Here is a 22,523-nt window from a genome sequence, read left to right as displayed (position 1 = left end):
TGGTTGAAAATTAGAGTGGGATGGACAATGAGGTGGGTGACCATTCCATTCATGGATAAAGCTCACTGACATGCAGTGACTGTAAATGGGCTATCAGTCTACTTGGCTGGAATGGAAACAAACTGCTTAACAATATAAAACAGGGTTCTCTGCTGTTCTTGGGCTCCCAGTGCAATATCCAGGAACAAACAGACAAAGTTTCCTGCATACTCAAAACTGTAGGCCATTGCTAAATGGTTCATTGTTCTTGCATTCTGCCACATCATTTGAAACCCTTCAATTGCATTACTGTCCTGTTAAATCTTCCATTTTCCCAACAATAATAGACAGCTCAAAATGAAAGAAGACTTTTTTGCAGTAAATACATTTTTGCTACATGTATCTGTTCATCTCTCGTCAAGGCAAAATGCAAAGGCAATATACAGAATATACCAACGAGCTATTTTATGACAATTAAGAAATTCTGAGAAATTAATTTTATGCAGTATGCATTTAGTGCTGCAGCCTTACTCCTGAAATAGTTATTGCTTTGAATAAAGACTATATGGTATAAAGCTTCATAAGACTGCCTTCTATCTAGTTAACATTAGGCAAGAGGATCTCTTTTACGTATGTTCTCCAACAGTGATTCAGCATCACATCTGCACCTCACTCAGTCCCCAGCCTTCCCTTGTGGCATTTGGTTTTGAATGTCAGCAGCTTGTTCACCAGCTCAGATGTATCACAAATGTTTGGGCTACATTCTTACAGTGGAGTGTTGGAGAAAACCAGACACCATGCACATGATGACACTTCAACTAGGGAAAACCAAGAGGGTCTACATGCTATCTGGAGTGCATTAGTCCAATTCAATCCTTCATGTTTTTGATAGAAAGTAGTGTTACCAAACCAGCCGGGGAGATGAAAATGTCAGTCAAACAGACTCCATTCATTAATTTATTATTAGGGCTTCATTTATTTTCTCCATTTATCAAATAAGTAATTGCCAAATGTTAAAATTCCTGTTCTTCTATTGCGTGATGTACAATAGTTAGAATTCCTTGTCCTGGTTTTGAGACTTTGTGTAAGGTAGTAGAGGCAGCCTCCAGTAATTTCTAATTATGCTAATTCACTGCTGTATTCTGACACAGCGTCATAAATTATTAACAGCAGCACAATACAGCTCCTGTGCATTGGTGGTGTTGCATCTTCTTTATGAACGGAACAAACTGAAACACCAAGATTGCTCTTGGTTAGAATTTTGCACATTTAATTCATGTCAGAGACATGGCAAGTTCAATTCACCTTAAATTATTGAGTTAAAGAATTTGACTTAACTTTGGATGAGACCATTTCAAGCAGCTTAGGAGAAAGGGCTAGTTTTAGTTCAGTTCCTCTCTAAAGCTGGTTAACCATATTATTGCTGAATTATATGTGTCATAAAATTGCATTTTCCCCTCCAAAGCATGTTTGTTTTGACTGTCTGTATAAGATAGTGCATTAATAAGAATGCTAAGGCTCCCACCCCCTTCACAGCCAGACAACATAGAGAGCTGTATTTTTTTTAAGTTATATTTTATTCATCATGGCATGCCACCTAGTACACAGAGCAAACCTAAAACCCTACTTGAGATGCACTACATATATTAATGACAGGAAAGGCTTAGTACAGACAGTTTTACTCACCACTGGGACATTATGTGTCCTTCAGGAGTGCCTCTGTTCCCTGTTTGTGCTGCTGAACGTGACAAGGTTAGTGCTATAGATCTGTTAAGAACTGAGAGAGTTTGCATTTTATGCTGATTTGTTTGTGTCTTGGTTTAGCCTATGCTTAGCAGGAGGCATCGTGTGCCTTTAACTAATTGTACTCTGAGTTATGTCTGTCTGTAAGATTATCAGCAACCCGAAAGGGCTCCTCTGCTAGCTGTGTCTCTTGCTACCTTGTACAGAGTGCTGTAGTGGTCAACAGCACTTCATAATGCACAGCAGGGAAACTCTGGAGATACTGCAGTATCAGTGCTCAGGAAACTCATGGGTTTTCCCAGCTGAGCCTCCACTTAAATAGAAAAACATAAGAGCTGAATACTTGTCAGATGGGAATTGTAGGGTTCCGGCCAGGTATCAGTGGCAGCAGGAGGTAAATTGACTGGGGGAAGGAGCACTCCGTGGTCATGGCTCCACGTGACGGTACAGTTCATCCAGACTCGGTAACCATGTATAATGTCCAGTAACCAGCCACCGGCTCTCCATCTCAGTACAGACCGGAGCATTCCACAAGAACCAATCCCAGAGTGCAACCAATTCACTTAAAAGTTGCCTGCATATCAGGTTTTGTTCCTTCATGTTTATGAAGAAATTATTTTCCTTTCTTTAAGAATGCAGCATGCAGTAAAAAGAAGCTTTATTCTCATGTTTATTATTCATCAGTCAAAGAACTGAATTCTTCACATTACAATGTGGTTTCTTTTCTACCCCTTGCTGTCAGTTTTCCCCTACCGTGCCTCCCAGTATATTTATATTTGTTCGTTTCAGCTTTCTCTGCACTATTTATTTTAATATGTATTATTACTCCAAGCCTGATTCTTTTTCTCCATGTGTTCATCAATCACTTGGAGGCCTGGCCTCGCTCATGTACTTCTTCAGGGCCGACCAGTGGTGCTGCCTGGTCACTGCAAGGCCAGGCAGTTCATAAGTCTGTTCCCTTATGCACTGGGTATAAAAGATTCAGCCACTCTTTTGAAAAGCAAGCACAAAGTTTTCTTGGCTTCCTGGCCAACAGTGCTTTCCTCAGATAAATATATAACCGTTAATCAATTAATTACTTATCTTAATTGCTATTTCTAGGATCTCGCTGTGCGTAAAATGGCCACTATGCAAACCACATAACAACAGTAACAACAGAGTACTTTAAGCTACTCCTTTCTATAGTGTTTGAAGAAATGTTATTGTTAATTGAGAAGTTGAAATTCGGTCTTGAAATGTCTTAAATAAAAACAATAAATGTTGGAAACACTCAGCAGGTCAGGAAAGAGAAACAAATTTATTGCCTCAGGTCCAATACGCTTCCTCAGACGTTTCTAACCTCAGACATTAACTCTGTTTCTCTTTCTACAGATGCTGTCTGACCTGCTAAATATTTCCAGTAACATCTGATTTTATTTCAGATTTCCAACATCTGCAGTTTTTCTGATTTTCATTCACTGTTGAAATGACTCAACTCCATCGTCACAGGAAGTATCATCTGACTTTTAATAAATTGCACTCTGAGTTATGAAAATCTAAAAAAAACTGCAGATGCTGGAAATCTGAAATAAAATAGAAAATGCTGGAAACACTCAGCAGATCAGATGGTATATGTGGAAAGAGAAACAGAGCTAATAGTAGTAACATCTACCTATCAGACCAACAGCAACCAGAATAGAATTCGCTGTTAACCCTGTGCGTATGTGTCCCAAAATGATTTTCTTCTGCACAAAATGGAAAAGCTGTCAGCAGAGATGCAAGCTCTTTTACAGACCCAGGAGAAGAGCAGATTGGCCAAGTACATCCATTAGCCATGGACTAAGGGCTACTATTACATTGATACATCTGGTGCTGACACTTGAGCAGTTCCATTACTGTAGTATTAGTGTTTGTTTCAGTCCCATCACGTATTAAGCTGAAAATGCCCTATGGAGTTAGGGTGCCGTTTCTGTCTGCCGAAGATTTAAGTTAAAGGAAATGTGCAGCAAAATAGTGGGGGTGTGGCCCTGTGCTGAGTTAACTGAGTAACAGTAGTGTGTTCACCAATTAGCCTCAGAGATGCAAGAATGGAAGAAAAAATCCAGCTGAGATTCCTATTCTAGCCAGAAAACACCTTTTTGTAAGCACCGGTTGAAGAGAGGAACATGGCTTTACCCCTTCGTCTCTCCACCCTCCCTGCTAACTTTGATGGATGACCAAGCAGTGAAGTGAGTTGATACTGCACTGTTCCTAAGCTGGTCATCGGCAGTTTAAGAAAGAAAATGAGACATTTGGAAGCAAAAGGAAACAGGAGGTGAAGGGATAACAAGATTGGCTCAACTTGCATAAAGGTCCCTTTGATGCCTCATTTCATCCAGTGTGCAAGAGCTTTCTATTCTGGTTGAAGATTTGGTGCAAAAATATCTGCAACAGGGAAAACATTGATGATATTATTGCTTTGGTCGGAAATGTCTCAGTGATTTGTTGAATATCAATAAACCTCTCAGGAAAAGAGTTGAGGGCAACAGTGAATTTATTTTCCTGTGTGTAACTTACATAGATGCCATTAGATTTGAATGCAAATCCTGAGCGATACAACACACGTTTCCCCATGTTATTCCTGTTGCATTTCTTCCCCTGCTCTCCTGAAGGCACTGGCCCATGCTGAGATACGGTTTCACGAATGTTGGCCACCCTCTGTTATCTTGCCAATGTTGTCATTCATCATGTGCTGGCAGACTGATTGGAGCCACCGCTCCTGCATCCAATCATCCCCCAGCCAACGAGCCATGCATCCATTATCAAGCAGGGATTACTGGCACTGAATCCCTGGCTGTTTTAGTCACCTCACCAGCATGGGGCATTGTGGCCTCTTACTACACACACAGAATTGCAGGATGCCCTAATTCATCAGTTTGAACCCATCCCTAATGTTATTCTCCTTATCTTCTACGAAGAAGAAGTCTTTGAGTTTGTTCTGGTAGACCGATAGACCGGTTTCCTTTGAACAGCTGACTACACCCCACTGGTTGAGTGCAGTAGGAATATTATTGCTCGATCTCAGGAACTCTCTGTTTTTCCAGTATATTTGTCTCACTTTCTCTCTCCGCACGTCTTCAGTTTTCTTCAACTGGAACGTACAATCTGCTCACCTTCACATCAGCACCAAAGTTGTTGTTCTTTCTGCCTGGTGTAAGTTGTCTTTGTTGAACTTGCCTTCCATAAATATTTTAGCAGAGAACACAAGGTAGCAATCAGAATCAATGCTAGTCGGCCCACTGACCCATATCATGGCAAAATTCTTGTTTTGGCGAGCCCAGACGTTACCAAGAGAAATTTTGATTGACTTTCCACCTGCTGTAATTTTGTTACAGCTTCCGAAATAAGCTCTCAATGGCTCATTACCAAATGCATTCAGGGATGATATAATGTACAGGACTTTGGAAATACTTTGGAAATGAAAACAGAAAAGTTGGAAACATTCAGACAATGGGTTTTGTACCTGAAACTTTAGTTCTGTTTTCCTTTCCACAGATGCTGCCTGACCTGCTGAGTGTTTCCAACAATTTTTGTTTTTATTTCAGATTTCCAAAATCTTCATTTTTATGTACTTTTTGGTCTAACTTCTTGCTGAAACATACTGTCCCTTCACTGCATATGCCCTGCCCGTGACAGTAAGGCAGTCACCTAAACGAAGACTCTCATGTTGAAATTCAGTTAGCAAAGGAACATTTCGAGGGATGGATGATTTTCCCTCCCTTGGGATTAGCTCTCTTCTTTAAGGATATTTGGTGGTTTGGATTACCTGATCCTTCCTTCCATTTGAAGTTTTCAAAGCTGAATCAGTTCCTCAGTTCTCAGCAGATGAAAACTCATCATCGAAAGGGTTTTTGAGGGGTTGGTGCATCAAATGAGCATTCTGATTGCTCTGCCTAGCCCCCACTCTGAACATTTAGAATGTTGTTTCCCTAAACCGCTCCCCCGTTACACCTCAGCTCTTCCACCCCGTCTGCCACTCTACAAGACTTTTTCAAGCGATTCAACATACATTTACCCATGTTATTCCCCTTGTGTTTCTTCTTCTGCTCTCCCAAAGGTACTGGTCCATGCTGAGATACAGTTTCACGAACGTTGCCCACCCTCTGTAACTTGTCAATGTTGTCATTCATCATGTGTGAGCCTAGATGGCAAATGACTCTTCTGTGGGAGTGGAGTCATGAGTATAACTCCATAGTCAGCTGATGGCCTAACATGGGCTCCCTTGTCAAAAGGCATAGGCTGAACCCACAACAATGCATCTCGCCTTTGAGTCACATGAGGGGATGGGAGGGGAGGATTGGAGAGGATTTCTTTTATTCTAAAAATTAAATTCTACAAAATGCTCTATGTCTTGAAATAAAAAAATGCTGGAAACACTCAGCAACGATTCCCAGCCATCACAGGTTGTATTGTTTAGGGCAGGCACGGCAGTGTAGCGGTTAGCATAACACTATTACAGCGCCGGTGACCCAGGTTCGATTCCCGCCACTGTCTGTAAGGAGTTTGTACGTTCTCCCCGTGTCTGCATGGGTTTCCTCCAGGTGCTCCGATTTCCTCCCACATTCCAAAGACATACAAGATAGGAGGTTATGGGCATGCTATGTTGGCGCTGGAAGCGTGGCAACACTTGCGGGCTGCCGCCAGAACACTCTACGCATTTCACTGTGTGTTTCAATATACATATGACTAATAAAGAAATCTTATAGGTCTGGTAGCATCTGTGGATAGAGAAATAGTTTGAGGTCAATGACCTTTCATTACAGCTGAGAATTATTAGAGATAAAGTGAGTCTTAAGTTGCATAGTACTGGGGGAAAGGATAGAGAGAACAAACAGGATATTTGTGATAGAGTGGAATCCAGGAGAGACTGAGTAACACGAGTGGTGGTGGAAGGAGAGGGCTAACGTTGTCAAGTCGTAAGATGTGTCAGGGAGAGTTGCAAGTAGTAGGTGGCAAATGAAACCTGAAATTGCCAGCGAAATTAGGGGAAAACAATGTGAATGCTAAGAGTGGAGTACTGAAATGGAGACACAAGAGACTGCTAAAGGTGGTTGGACTGGCTGATTACCTGACATTGTTGAATTCCCCAGTGAATTCAGAAGCTGAATGACCACTTTCCAAAGATGAGGTGCTTTATCTTTGATTATTGGCTTAGCTGGTTATTGAGCCACTTGCTTCCACTAACATTTAATGCTGATGAGTACTCTCTGATAGCTCAGCTGCTGATGTTACCACTCCAAGACCCTGAACCACATTGTGCAGGAGAAAGGTTGGGCTTTGGCCTTTTGCTTAGATGGCAGCAGTTGTGGCATTAGGTCTAACTGAGGTGGGGAGGAGAAGATAATCAGCTAAGATTATTTTCCTGAGAACAATTCAATGATCTATACTTGCATATAAAAGTCTCAAGATGCGAAGTGATGCCCCATCTGGTCAAATAGTTACCCAACTGCATTACCTTTTTAATTTGCACTAGAAGCATCACAGGCAATCCTCATCCATATTTGTCTTTGAAAAGCTGATACTGAGCTGCTTTTTGAACCATTGGAGTCTATGTAATTAGCTTCTGTCACAGTTATATTCATCGGGGCGAGTTACAGGATTTTGACCCTAGGTTCACACATGGTACTGTGAAGATCCAGGTGCCGGTGTAACTACACTGAGCTCATTTAAGAGCAGAGGTGAGAAAGTTGAAGGGACAGAAAAGATCCAGAAAAAGTGCTGGGTCTGTGGTGATGGAAGCTCACACAATGGAGAACCTGTCAATGTATACATAATATTATGAGTTGAGGGTTTAGCCCTGACAACCTGCCTGCTATTCATATATACAGTATGGCATAAGGTGGCAAGGATGCACACTTTAGCCACTGTGCAGCCAGCTCTTGGTCCTGTGTGGGCACAGCTGGACAGGCTGCACTCTTGTTTCCTCAATTTGTACTGTCCTGTCTCCTGCAGACAGATACAACATCAGAGCACAGTGAGGGGCACTCAGTGCCTTTCCCACGTGGTACAATCATCAACTATGTCTCCAGTGTCTGTTCTTGTTTAAAACACAAGCAATTTATTTGATTAATTTTACCAAATACTTTGTTTATAGTAATTTTGTCAAATGCAAGAAAAATGGGTGAAATTATCAACACCGTTAACCAATCCTTGCAATCAGTGTTTGATGATCTTTATTCCTTTAGAATAGAATCAAAATTGCATTTATATTGAAATGCAAGAGCATGCTTGTTATTGACCACCTAAAAGAATCCACGACAAAGGACATCTCCAGGCTTACCCGCACTAAGCTCTTTTGTTCCCCCTGTATTATACTGGATCACAGAGCAGTTTGTTAACTTACCACCTTTGGTCATCAGCATATCTTCGAGCACATTTCCCCTCTCTTGGCTTGGTCTCAGTTTAGTATTAAAGCCTGTTACTGAAAGCTTAATTTGCTGGAGTGTCTCTACCACTTCTTTATTAAATAAACTCCTCCTGGAACTAAGCAGGTCACTAATTTTAAATTAAATCACTTGTGCTAACCCTGGGATTTCTATCTCCTTTCCTCTAGGTGTCTCTGAAGAAGACCATATTTCCTCTCTCACCATGAAGTCGTTGACCTTCCTAATCCTCTCGTTATTGACTGGACTGTCTGAAGCCACTTTCCCAGATGACAGCGGACCCCTCAGCACTGGGTCAGTGGACTGTAAGTATACAGGAGCACATTCAGAGATGCCAAAAGATATTAGTTAAGGGTTAATCCAGCATCAAGCCTACTGAGCGATATATAGTGTGTACGACAAATGAAACTGCAGGTGCTGGAATCTGAAATAGTGTGTGCGCATTATGTGTATAGTTTTTATTGCAGTTTCCAAGGTGCTGACGTGTGCTGAGGGATAACATTAAAGTGATGGTTGGACTATTCTGTAAGCATCTTCCTGGACTGTGTACATCAATAACTCTTCTGTTATGATGGTGAGGAGGTGAGAGTGGTGTCAGGGTATCCCAGCCAAGTCTGATCCTGTTCTCATCCAAATTCTCCATACCCTTTCCCAATAGGAGTCATTCAACAGCAGTGGGCACAAACCCTGGCTGATTTGTTTTGCAACCTCCCAATTGTGTCTCCATTTGTCCGCAGGAGATGAGGAGAAAGAGTATGGAAGGTCTCTTAGAAATTTTGTCTCATGAATTAAGAAATGCTACACAGGCTTTAAGTGCAACCTGAAATGTGAATACACCAACCCACTCTTCAATTTCACATCTAAAAGCAGAAACAAAATGTCCGCCCTCCCTATAGAAAGAACCTGCCACTCCAGAAATGGCCCTTAGGAAGAACAATTAATCACTTATAGCAGAAGAGACAGACAGCCACACCTTCCTATCCTCTGCCTTCGTTGGTGGGTTAAATTCTTAAGGAGACCATGGAGTGAGCGCTTGACCTTATCTCATTGTCCACATTGGTTCTTCAGTGCCCTGGGTGGACCACCCTGCATGACTTTGGAAAAATGACCCCTTGAATTCATACACTAAAATCTTTTCATCACTGACAGAGCTTCTCTTTCATCCACTGAAATTTGTATTTGCTCTATGTATTATGGGAAGGTGCTCACTCAACAGCAATGAGTCCTGACCTCCGGGGAGTAGCGTTCCACAGTGAAGTGAGGCTTTGTTTTTGTGGTAGCTTTGGCCAATATATCACTTAAATTTAGGGGCTTAGAAGACTGATGAAATTCATGACAGCTAATGCAAATATAATACAAACATCAGCAAGAAAGTTATAATTGACAGCATGGGTGAATGATAGAAATGCTGCAGGAATTGTTTAAATACACACAAGTTCTGGGTAGGTTTAAAGGGTGGGAACAATTTTGAGGCCCACAATAGGCAGTATGGTTTCTCTTGACCTCTCTGTCCCCTGTTGACCTGTGGCAGAACTGCTGTTGGGAATGGAATAGGGTTACAAAGAAAAATAACATAGAAAGTGTTCTTAAAAGATAAACCACGTGGTGGTCCAGGCTGGAATTGGCATTTAGTTGTTGTACATAACAGAAAGAATTGTACTTGGTCAATAGATTCCAATATTGTGTGTTACACTTGTTGCAATTCATCCCTTGAAGCTGCTCCTACTGTTATATCAGAGTCACAGTCAAACACTAAACATCAGCACTTATTTTATGTTCTTTTTACACATAACCTAAACTGGAAAGGCACTACTTATGATTATCCTATTCAGTAACCTCTGCAGTTTTAAGTCCACACAATAGAGAAAAATATCACTCCTCAACTAGTGATGAAATCTTGGTATAAAGTTTAGCAAGATAGCATGCTTGTGTACCAATATCCGGTTCCATATACCGTCACCTTCTAACTTTTTGTGCAATTTGCCATTGAGCAGGATTATCAAGTAGTTGTGTGATCAAGTCAAGTGGTGCTAAGTGGCAGAGAATCAGGATGTACCGTTACAATAGTTCATTAATGATCAAGACAGGGAACCACCAATCATTAAGTGCACACCTATATTTTTTTACTCTTGTCCCATCCTCTTCTGAAGGAGCTATCTTGGGTAAGGTACATTGTCCCTTGTGTAGAAGCTGCTTGCTTAACTGGCTCCTTTTATGACCTCCAAGCCCAATGACCTTCACCTACCAGGAGGACAAGGGCAGCAAGCATAGGAGGACACCACCACCTGAAAGTTCCTTTCTGAGTATCGGTGGTATCTACAGGAGGCGCTGCCTCAAGAAGGCAACATCTATCATCAAAGATCCCCACCATCCAGGCCATGCCATCTTCTCGCAGCTACCATTGGGCGGGAGGTACAGAAGCCTCAAGTCCCACACCACCAGGTTCAAGAACAGCTACTTCCCTTCAACCATTCGTTTCTTGAACCAACCGGCAAAACCCTAATCACTACAATTTAGCAACACTACAACCACTTTGACCACTTTGCACTAAACTGGACTTTTTTTTTGTTCTAATTGTGTTTTCTTGTAAAAATTGTGTATAATTTATGTTTAATTTATGTTTCTCTTGAGAAGTGTTGCTTATATGATGCTATGTGCCTGTGATGCTGCTGCAAGTAAGTTTTTCACTGCACCTGTTCAGACATGTACTTGTGCATGCGACAATAAACTCAACTTTGACTTAGATTTTGAAGTCACACACTGCTCCTCCATAAGTACTCGACCTCCCAAACCAATAGCAACGTGGAAGTGCTTTCACCACACAGAGTACAATGGTTCAAGAAGGTGGCTCACCACTACATTGTCAAGGGCAGCTACAGGTAGATAATAAACGTTGGCCTTACCGGTGATGCCCACATCCCATAATGAATGAGTAAAAAGTAAACAGTGAAGGCTGCCAGAATTAGGGAGGTGGACAAAGAGTGAGAGTGTGACTGAGTGACCAAAGAACAGGCGTGCCAAAGAGCAGGGTAGCATATAAATTATTTTTATTTATCTTCTAGTTGACAGCTAGCAAGCTCGAGAAGCCTGCAGGGAAGGAAGGTTGGACAGTGGAGTGGAGGGAGGAAGGGAAGGAGGAAGAGAGGTCATGAGGGTAGGGATAGAGGGTTCATTGGTTAGCATCTGGTAGCAATGGAATGTTGGGGTTGCAGTTCCAGAGCTTCTCACCTTCCTTCCTACAACTGTGTAATCCAAAAGCCTGTTTAAAATACGAGGCATGCAGCCTCATTAATATAATTAAACTTCTGCCTCATTTCCAAAGCAGGTTACTTGCACAGCGCCAACCTGTACTAGTTGCAGCACAGGGTTTCCCTTTTCCACCGACATCCCGACATCCCGCCAACCGCTCCCCCTCCCCCCATTCCTGTCCTTTCAGTTAAAATTGCCCCTGAGGTACCTGCAGTAACTCTCATTATAATGGGCTCAATAGCGTGCTTACCAGGCAGCCACATGCAGCAGCATTGGATGTGAATTGCGAGCATGCAGCCTAGTTTACTTTTCTCCGCCACAGCTCAGGCCCACTGAGGCCAATTAGTAACACCACGAGCCAAGATTAACTAACTCAGCACTGACCTGCACCAAACTCTACCCTACATGAACACGTGCTTATGCAAAACTCTGTTGCCTTTGTCTTAACTTGTTCCAGGTCTCATTCACGGTGTTTTTGCTGATTTCTGCTTAATTTTAAAATCCTTATCCATGTTATCTGGGACTGAATCACCTCCCTCTCAATCACCACCCTCAGCTTTTTACCCTTCCCACCCTCTAGATCTTTGTTTCCTTGGGTTGCAGTCACCTGATTTTAATCAGAATGCCTCTGACAGCCCTTCTTCTAGCTCCCTTGGCCCTCAGCTCTGGCATTCTCATCCTAAAGCTCTCGGTCTGTCAATCTCTCACTCCTCCTGTGAGACTCTCTTTAAAACTTTCACCAAGCCTCGGAGAGCTGTCCTGACCCTTCCTGTGACTCTAATTTTAACGAAATATTTGTTTGATACAATTCCTATCAATTATTTTGTGATATTTCATTAGATTAGAGGCAGTTTGTAAATGGAAGTTGTTGCTTTTGTTGTTGTATGAGTCAGCAGCACAAAAGCAATGGATTAATCCCTGAACGACTGAAGGGAAATGTGATATAAAAAAATAACTACCTATAAATTCTAGTGCACCCAGTAGGGGCCAATGACCTTTCTGTGATTGAATTTCCAGGTAAATATTTTATATCTTCCCTGGAGATGACCTATGACATGTTTACAGTTATTTAACTAGAGCCTGGAATGGCTCAGCTGGTGAATGCGCTGTGTGGCGTCAGGTTTGATTCACGGCCTGGTCTCAGCCAGGGCTCCAGCTGCAATGTTACAATTGGTCACGGTACCCCATGTGAAGAAAACAGAAAGATATTATCCAGATTTCCGAGTCCTGATTGCTGTGCGCTGACTGTTGCTGAAAAGGTGCCAGATGAAGGCCCAATTATAATGGTCAAATACACTTATTGTTTACACACATCTAGTTCAGCCCAGACGTTATACCCCTCTAACATGGGTATTTCCCCACTCCTGAGCCACCCACACAAAGCAGAAGCCCAGGTCAGAGTTAAGGCTACAACATGGTCCTGGTCTTCTCTGGAGGACTGAGTCAGTGAACCTACACTCACACCCAGTGCAGAATGGGAGGAGAAAATCCATGCTGCCAATCTCATAAACCAGCACTTAGACAACAGGTATAAACTGTGCTAATGATATCCTCAAATAAAGCAAGTCAAATATTTGTATAAGTGCACACATGCTTCCTTATTTTTTATTGTGAGCTATACCAGCAGGTTAAACTTATTTTCAGTGAATTGCCCCATTGTACTCTGTGACACCTTTGGCAGCAAATCAGGATGATATTTCATGCATAAGAGCCCTTACAATTCTGTTTAACTTGAGTAAAGTTTGACTGTATTGTAATGAATACAAATGATCCTCATCAACCAATTCTGTTGTTGTAATTGAGTGCTGCATGGGCCAATTGGAATGTGAACCCATACACAATTCCTAATAACACTTCAGGATTGTTATTCTTGGAAATGATTCAGAACAGCATTGTCGGTCAGTAACCTTGTGAGTTCACCCGATAAAGCACACGGGGTGAAATTTTCATCGGTTGTCTGTGCATGTTTAGTTTTGGGTTATGCAAACATTTTTGTTATTGCAATAAAATAGGACACTTGTGAAGCTGAGGTTGATTCTGACTTAAGGTATTATTATTCTTTAGAATGCTATTATTGAACTGGTTTGTGGCAGCAATGCACGATATTAGCTTGGTGAACAGATGTGCAGATTTAATGAGAAGACTCTGGAGAGACTGATAGCGTTGATTAACAACCCCTCTCTTGATGCAAAACTGCCCTGTCTGAGGCATTCAATATGAGGCTATGAATCATTTTTTAGGAGAATTTTGGGAAATTTGCTAAGGAGAATTAACTTATCCCTTCAATGTTCTCCTCAGATGTCCAGTTCATTCTGTGATCTGGTTCTTTAGCACAATTGCTTTTTAATACCAAATAATTAGACTTCTATCACCAGGTAGCAGTGATGGTGTATGGCATAAAGCATGGGTTTTACAGAAGGTTCAAAAGGCTTTAGGGAGGGTGCAGAAGAGATTTACTAGGATGTTGCCTAGACTAGAGGGTATGAGCTATAAAGAGAGGTTGGACAAACCTAGATTGTTTCTTCTGAACATTGGAGGCTGAGGGGAGACTGATAATAGAAGTTTTGTAAAATTAAGAGAGGCATAGATAGGTAGACATTCAGAATCCTTTTCCCAGGGTAAAAATGTCAAATACTAAAGGGCATAGGTTTAAGGTGAGAGGCGGAACTTTTAAGGGAGATGTGCAGGGTGAGTTTTTATTATACAGAGAGTGATAGGTGTCTGGAACATGCTACCAGGAGGCACTTAAGAGGCTTTTAGACAGGCACATGAATACGCAGGGAATGGAGGGATATGGATCATGGGCAGGCAGAAGGGATTCGTTTAATTCGGCATCGTGTTCGCCACAGGGCCTGTTCCTGTATTGTACTGTCCTATGTTATATGTTCAATGTTCTATGTTAATACGACTAAACTGCCCATTGTATTAAAGAGTTCAAATTACAAAGAGTGCAAGCTTTACTTTAGAAAGTTAGGTGTTTGGGCTGTAGATTTCTACATCAGAAGAGAATGCACCTGTGATATATGTTCCCAGAGAAGGGAATTGAAGTGGATGATATGGGTGAATTTTGGCGAGAGGAAGCATTGAAAAAGAAAGTGAGAAAGCAGACAGATGGATCTAGTCAAAAAAGGAACTTTTTAGCCTTTTCTATCGTGGTATCTCTGAAATCATTATGTTCTTACAGAAGACATTAAAACTGTGAAGATGTGATTAAGGAACTGACAGATATAGAAGGGAGCCTTGGTTGCAGCTTGTGTACAGAAATTATGAACACATTCTTTATAAACAGATTTATGATTTAAACACTGTGGAGAGGATTTTTGCCTAGAGTTTCTTCGGCACCAATGGAGGCTTGTGAAAAACCCACTCTGTGGAGAGCCGGTGATTGTGTTGTTTGAAAGTTCATTTCTTTCAAATTAAGTAAGCCTGAGGCTCTAGGCATTGGATACTCACACATTCCCAATGCAAATGCTCCTCCTTCATTGAAAGGAAACTCAGCCCACGCTGCCTTGGGGCTGGTTGTTGCAGAGCGACCTCATGATGATCTGATGTTAGAAGCACAGCGTCACACTGCTCCCCCAATCTTATCACCCTCTCCCACTGGCCCATTATCTGTGGCACCTCCCTGCCCTTTTGATTTTATGGCTCCTGCCCCACAATACCTCAATGAAAAGACCAGTCCTGATTTTGTTTGTCCCACCGACCCCGCCCTCAAACCATTTTTATCATGAACCTTATTTATTACCATGGGCTACCCCTGATAATTAGTGTTAGTTTTTTACTTCCCAATCCCTCCTGTCATCGTGTGACTCACCCAATCTGATTCCACTGTTGGATGCCAGTCTTTCCCTTATCCCATCCCTACCCACACTGCGCCAGTCTCCCACTCCCAATCTCTTCCCCCATTACCTACCAGATGCCAGGTTTGACTGCTGCCCGCCCTTCCCTCTCACTGCTCCACTAGCCATGTGGCCACCAAACTCCCAAGGCTGGCCTCAGTCTGGTTCTATTAAGCACTGTACAGTTGATATCATTGTTAGATTTATAAAAATCCAAGTGTCAGACACATTCTGAACTGAAGTGTTCAGCAGAGGCTCAATGTCCAAAGTGTCATGGTGTTCTTACACACACTAATCTTTCCTAACAGCTCATCACATGGCTCAAGGTCCAATGTTCTTCACTTAGCCCCATGAAACCACTTTGCACTTTACACTACATTAAAAATTGCAATTAGAGTGCAATTTACTGTTGTTAATTTGATGTTCACGTAACATAAGTGAGAGCCTTAATTGATTAGATTTCACACTGAGACCAAGTTATGACTGAGCCTCAGAAAGTGGCATCAATTGTGCCATAACTGCTGGAATGGTGAAAAAGAAAGTGATCTTTTAGGATTACAGTTGATTAGCTGTTAAATGCATTTAAAAAGAGGAGTTGCATATTTATTTGTAACGTGCCTTTTCCAAGTGTTAAACTTAAAACCTTTCATCTGGCATCCGCCATATGCTGATGCTTTTCCCATTCTGTTTTGGTCACTGACTTACAACCAAATCACCTTGGAGATTAACATATTCTCCCACTCCCTCAGTTACAGTAATTAATCTTGTAACCAGTGGTCATGGACCCCAATACTTTGAGAAATCCCAGTAGTTCTGTCTGTGACCCACACATCTGGTTTATTTTACATTACAGTTCTTGCTTTGTCACTTCTGATGCATTTGAGTTTGAAAATTTCCATCGAATCTGTCCACTTTCCCATTGCCTGGTGGACACTGTTATGAGATCCAAGTGTGTTCCATAAACCAACCATAAGCGTGATATGTGAGGCACTCTGCTCGATTCATGTGCAATTACTTATCCAGGGCAATAAAGGGGAAGGAAATAAAAGTGCAGGTAATGCAAAGGATTCTGATAACCATAGCAACAGCTCCTCCATGAGGACTGAGCACCACCCACAGCTTCATTCACTGCACCAAGCAGGGTCTTCAGCAGTCTGGATCTACTGCACTTGGACGTACCTGAACAGGTGAACACAGCCAGCTCTGCCTCACTCTACGGCCTCAGTGAGAAGCTGTTCCAGGCCCAGAGGTGGAGCTGGAGGAACTCAGACAGATTGGTTGGTGCTCCAGATTCCAACATCCGCAGTCTGTTGTGTCTCTAGAGCAGGAGCTACTGGCATTGCCCGTCCCCTCTCACCACCAGCTTGCTTTACCATTGCATTCTCTGCTTGGAAGCACCCAATAGCCTCAGCAACCCTCAGGCACTCATCGGATGCTGCCACTGCTTTGGTGGGAGATGGGCAGTTCCCAAGGAGCAGCGCCAAGCTGCCGGATGATCCAGATGGTGCGCTGAAGAAACTGGAATGTCCCTGGAGCGATGTGCATTCCATCTCCTGTAAAGTTCAGGACCAAGAGCAAGTAGAATGTCCGTCCTGATGTGGTCTCCAAGAGCAGGCAACTCCCCGAACTGCCGCTCTCAGTGTCCCCCACACTCAGGGCTATTCCTTCGCAACCAGAGGTGGTCATTACCAAAGTGACACACACAAAATGCTGGAGGAACTCAGCGGGTCAGGCAGCTGTTTGACCAAAGTGAAGTTGTTTGTGCAGAGAAGAGGACCAGTGAGATACCCAGGACCAGACCTGGAAACCCAGTTAACCTGCAAACCAGGATCAGCTGCTGGATTATTGAGAGTCAATTATGAGCGCTCGTTAGTTTTGGGAGAGTCCCTCTGATCTTCAAATATCTCCCTTTATACCTTTCAAAACATTTCAATAAAATGACTGCTAAAATGTGCTGACATAAGTGTTTCTTAGTGGTCTCTCATCAGATATTCCCAGGTCAAGTGTGCTGTGTATTAGATGTGCAGCATGCTTGCTGACTCAGTAGGTTGTGGGTTCAAAGTCCCACATCTGAGATAAGCACAGAACACTAGGCTGAGCCTCCAGTATGGGACAGTGGAGATGGGGCACTGCTGGAGCTGGTGGATTTTATATGAGGTTTTAAACCAGCCCTCTGCCTGCCCTCACAAGTGGACGGAGAAGATCCTGGGACATGGAGGGTATCTCTGCTGTAGTTCTCCTTCAACCAATATATTAGCATAACGCTTTACAGTGCCAGCAACCCTGGTTCAATTCCGGCCACTATCTCTAAGGAGCTTGTACGTTCTCCCTGTGTCTGCGTGGGGTTCCTCCAGGTGCTCCGGTTTCCTCCCACATTCCAAAGACGGGTTAGGAAGTTGTGGGCATGCTATGTTGGCGCCGGAAGTGTGGCGACACTTGCGGGCTGCCTCCAGAACACTCTGCACAAAAGATGCATTTCACTGTGTGTTTCAATGTACATCTGACTAATAAACATACCTTAAAGCTGTGAATATGATTATTATCAAATCATTGTTTGTGAAGCTTACTGTGCACACATTTTCTTGGGAACACTGCAATCGGGACATCATTAAAAAAAAGCTCGTCGTTAGCCATAAAGCACTTTTGGAAGTTCTGGAAGCCATAAAAGGTGCAACAGAACTTGTAGCAGTTATGAGTGTGAGTGTATCTTAAAGAACAGAATGCACCATATGATATGACCTCAGTGCAATGTTGTACCAGGTACAGCTGTTTAGTTTGAGTGCGGCTGCCTTCAACGAAGTGGCTCAGTCAAGGCTAAGTGAATAGCATCTGCAAAGAAATCCAGAGGTAGTCGGGAAACGGAAGTCATTCTTTGTTTTCTATGGGCTTTGCTTCATGAGTCAGCGGAGAAGTAAATGCCTGTTTGCTGGGTGGTGCACAGCCACAGCTGGTTGAAAAGCAGGCTGGTGCAAAACTGCTTTCCATCCCTAGGCAATGGTATGGGGTGGGGTGGGGGCAGCTCACAACAGTGTTGGGGAAGGAAGGTGAGGGATCATTGGGGTGAGGTCAGGTGAAGGCCACAGTCAGGGGTGCCACATGTGTAGAACTGGGGGACAGACAAATCTGCAGTCATTTTGTCTTCACAAAAACATACTTTATTCATAAAATGTGCATATATGTAGCACATAACAAACACATCTCACCATTCAAAGTATGGGCCACATTATTCCATTAATATTCCATTATTGGACAGCTAGAAGTAGGAACAGGGTAGGCCATTCAGCCTCTTGACTTTCCACAGTCACTCAGTGAGATGATAAATGATCTGAGATTCCAAGTCCATTCTCCACCCTGTCCCCATACTCCTTGAAGCCCTCCAGGAATTTATCACCACAGCTCTCTGTGACGAGGAATTCCAAAGACTCACAACCCTCTGAGAGAAGGCTCCCTGAAGAAATGCAATGTCTCCATTGACTCCTTAGCATCAATGGCCCATGACTGTTTGAGTGGAGAAGGAATATTCAGGATGGTATTGTGAACCTCGAGTCCATGCATCAGGAACACACAGAGGCCCTGTGCAAAAGTGTACCACCTGACAAACTACCCACCTTCCTGCCCCATCAGCCACTTTGTGCTCCATCTGTGAGAGAGTATGTAGATCCCGCATTGGCCTCGTCAGTCACTGAGAAGCCACAAAAATGGAGTGGATCCAAGTCTTCCTTGTCCCAAGGGACTGTTGAAGAGGAAGAAGAACTGAGAGCCTCTCACACCCAATGACCAGGTTCTTTCCCACGAATAGATAGGGAGTACCATTCCCATAATTTCAGTTACTGCTTCCTTTGGGATTTCTGCACTACCCAGTTCTTGGAGCAACTCCCACTCCTCCAAACCACATTCCCAACGTCATTGGACCTGATGGTGAAGTTGGATAAATAGGATCAGATGGACTACTTGCAAAAGAATCTACCCTCACTTCTGCTGCCATTAATCCAGGCCCCAGAATAATTTAAAGGAGATTATGTGCTGGAGAACCACAATGCCCCTCTTTGGTTTCCTGGTGCACTGTTGGGAAGCAATCAAGGTGAGCGTCAAGAGGCCCTTCATCCACAAGGGTGTCCAGAAAGTGAGAGAGAGTTGGAGGCAAATGTACCAGCTCCAGGAAAGTTTGCAGAATCCACTCCACCTGCTGGTGAATGTCAAGGAGGTTTGCCAAAGATTTGCTCCTCACATTGAAGTCCTCCAAGATCATCTTCCAATCCAGACTCTGCACACTTCTTCCAAAAGGTTCACTGAAGTAGCTCTGTTATCAACAGCCTTAAGAAAGAGGATGATTCAAGATTGTCCTCACAACCCAATGTGATATGGATCTGGAAATCCTTCTGTGATGGGTGATACAAGCTAAAGGCCACAGAGAGCACAGCCTCCGAAAACTTCCTACACACTCCATTGGAGGTGTTAGATGACAGCAAGAGGAAGAGTCTGGAGTACACCTGTTTCTGCATGGATGCATGGTCCAAAGTCATGCAAAAGGCATCCAGGTGTGTGTTGTACACTGTCGGATGTCATGGCAAGTGTCCGGACTCCTCCAAGCATCAGTGTGTTAGATGCACCCAGGATCTGGAAGGGAAAATCATAGACTTCATGTTCTTCCCACTAATTCCAAAATTTTCCTTTGCAGTTAATGTTTTACCAATGAAATTGAATTGTTAACACACAGAAGTGTGGCAGCTACAAGATCCAGTTTCTGGGCCAAAGTCTGTCAAAGATTAATTTGTTGGAAATGAACTGAAATATACAAAGCGTACCTACTAGCTTATATTTGTCATTAAATGCTTCTTACTGAATCTCTTTTCACTGATATTTGTGCTTTAGTGGGCCAGATCGTGCTGACGACTAGTTGGCAGTTCTGTGGAGAACTGTCGGCTGGCTGCGGTGTGTGGGTCATTGTGTTCTGGGCTTCCACACCTGCTATTTTCCACATGGAAATACAGAGAGTGCTGGGGGTCAGTCACCAGCCCATCTGACCTCTTGATCCACCCTTGGATTCATCAATGTTCTGAATCCTTCTGAGCTGAAGGGACAGTTATACTTTGAACCTTGCCCCTCGTTTGCCAATGTTTATTGAAAAGATAAGTTGTTTTGTGTACATTTATTTTAATTTTTGTTTATTCATGTTTTTAATTAATTGAAGTCAGATATATTTTTAAGTGATGTTATTTATAAATTACTAAATAAATTCTAGTTTTAATTATATTTATTTTAATTTTTATATGTTAGCAATACTCAGATCCAGTTGTAAAAGTCTTTGACAGCATATTTCCAAAGCCCATCAGAGCAGTTTGGGGTTTGGACCTCAGAATCTGCCACCTGAGGTTCCAGTCACGGCTCGTAAACTGTTCCACTTTGTGGGATGGCTGTGACAGTGTGGCCTTAAGGTTGTCGGGAACTGTCTCTCTGAGTGTGCACCGTACTCAGAGCCATTAGAGTGGCCATGGAAATGACGCAGGGAGTAGACTTGAGGTACAAGCCATGCAGAGTTCAATTCAAACCGGTAACCTATTCAGTAGGCAAACTGTGATCAGTAGCTAGGTCCATTAATTCAGCAGCAAGTTGCTTGTTAAAATATAAATTCAGTGTACAAGCAATTTTAAGGATCATATTGTTTGATTCTTCACTATGCAGTATGTCTCTCATCTACATTTGACTTATTGCCTGTTAGCATAAAACTAGTAAATATTGGAAACAGCAGATCAGGCAGCATCTGTGGAGATGTAAACAGAGTTAATGTTTTAGGTTTGTTGACCCTTCATCAGGTCATTAACCAGACATTAATCCTGTTTCTTTCTTCACAGATGCTGCCTAACCTGCTGAATGTTTCACAAGAGATTCTGCAGATGCTGGAATCTGGAGCAATACGAACAAAATGCTGGAGGAACTCAGCAGGTCAGGCAGCATCTATGGAGTGAAATAAACAGTTGAGGTTTCCAGTCGAGATCCCTCATCAGGACTGGAATGGAAGAGGGTAGGAGCCAGAATCTGATTGAAATACTTCTGAGAGTTTCCCATTAAGTAACACCAAATCAATTGCAGAATAGCTTAAAAACAGAGTTAAGTTCAACAGAAAATAAGCATCAAAACACCCTACTCAGAAGCCTTTTCTTTCTCCACAGACATGAAGCACAGTGTAGTCTTTGTTGGAAATGGACTCGGAGCAAGCCCTGGCCTCACAGAGAGGCTGGATGTTCAACGGATACTGAAAGTGAACAGGACCCTCTTCATAGGTGGAAGGTAAATGCAGTGACTGTGATTCAGGCTCTTCCGAATTTTACATAATTATCAGTTAAGATAATCTTTTTAATAATTCTGTTTCTTATTTTTAATGAGACTGTAATGTTATGCAATGTCTCCATGGTATTTTTGTTATTCAACTGAAATGTTAATGCATTAACATAAAAGTTTTGAAGAGCTTTGGCCTCAATTAGTTTTGACATTGGCTTTCCAAATTTAAAGTTTATTGTTTGAAACCTACTCAATAGTGAGTCAATGCATTCTGGGACTGTACACAGAAATGTAAAGCATGCAAATTCAACGGTCAAGTCAGGGGTAATCTTAGCTGGAATAGTTTTACATGCCTGGGATGAAAATCAGCCATAATTACTGCACTAATCACCAATCTGTGAATCCACTGCAGTGCCTTCATGAACAAGTACATGTGGTATTGGTGTCTGTGTGTAGGCATAAGCGTGTGTGTGTGTGTGTGTGTGTGTGTGTGTGTGTGTGTGTGTGTGTGGTCTCCAGCTAACTTGTCAGGGTTGCCACTTTGAATGTAAATAAGGTGACCATTCAGTTTCTTTATATGTTGCTCCCACCCATAGTCTGATGCTGTCCTCCTGGACAATGCAACAGTGACAGACTCCTACTCTTGTCCCATCTGGGCACAGTCAATGTCGACCAGGCTAAAACAACAGCAGACATACCCATAACAGTTTTCCTCTTGAAAGGGGTGATGCGTAATGCCTGATTGACTTGGTTATTAGTTAGCTTAAGTCCACAGCAGAAAATTGCTCAAAGCAAAGGTTGGTTAACATCACTCAGACAGGATGCATCAAGGCACATTTGTGAAATGGAAATATCACATTGTGCAGCTGGGAATGCATTATAAGGTTCAAGTCTTAATTCAAATTATACTTCAGGCTAATGAGTACTGATGGTTGGACTTTGCTGCATTTAAAAATCTTGAAGAGATCACCCTTCTCTTCCCCTTTCACTGTGCACATACACAAAATACTGGTATGCAAATAGTGGATCAGCA

The 22,523-nt window shown here is 42.6% G+C and overlaps 1 protein-coding gene across 6 annotated transcripts in view; it reads left to right on the top strand.

The window, feature by feature from the left end:
* Nucleotides 1–22,523, top strand: part of sema6bb (sema domain, transmembrane domain (TM), and cytoplasmic domain, (semaphorin) 6Bb) — a 426,944-nt gene that overhangs the window by 190,095 nt on the left and 214,326 nt on the right. For all 6 annotated transcript variants that reach the window (XM_052037846.1, XM_052037845.1, XM_052037844.1 and 3 more), the window contains 2 exons: nt 8,294–8,428; nt 21,382–21,499. In XM_052037846.1, the coding sequence (XP_051893806.1) occupies nt 8,329–8,428; nt 21,382–21,499 (218 nt within the window). In that variant the 5' untranslated portion in view covers nt 8,294–8,328. The remainder of the gene's footprint in view (nt 1–8,293; nt 8,429–21,381; nt 21,500–22,523) is intronic.

The sequence above is a fragment of the Pristis pectinata genome, chromosome 24 (assembly GCF_009764475.1).
Source record: "Pristis pectinata isolate sPriPec2 chromosome 24, sPriPec2.1.pri, whole genome shotgun sequence".
Taxonomy (NCBI): Eukaryota; Metazoa; Chordata; class Chondrichthyes; order Rhinopristiformes; family Pristidae; genus Pristis; species Pristis pectinata.
This window is presented reverse-complemented; position numbering and strand designations above follow the sequence as displayed.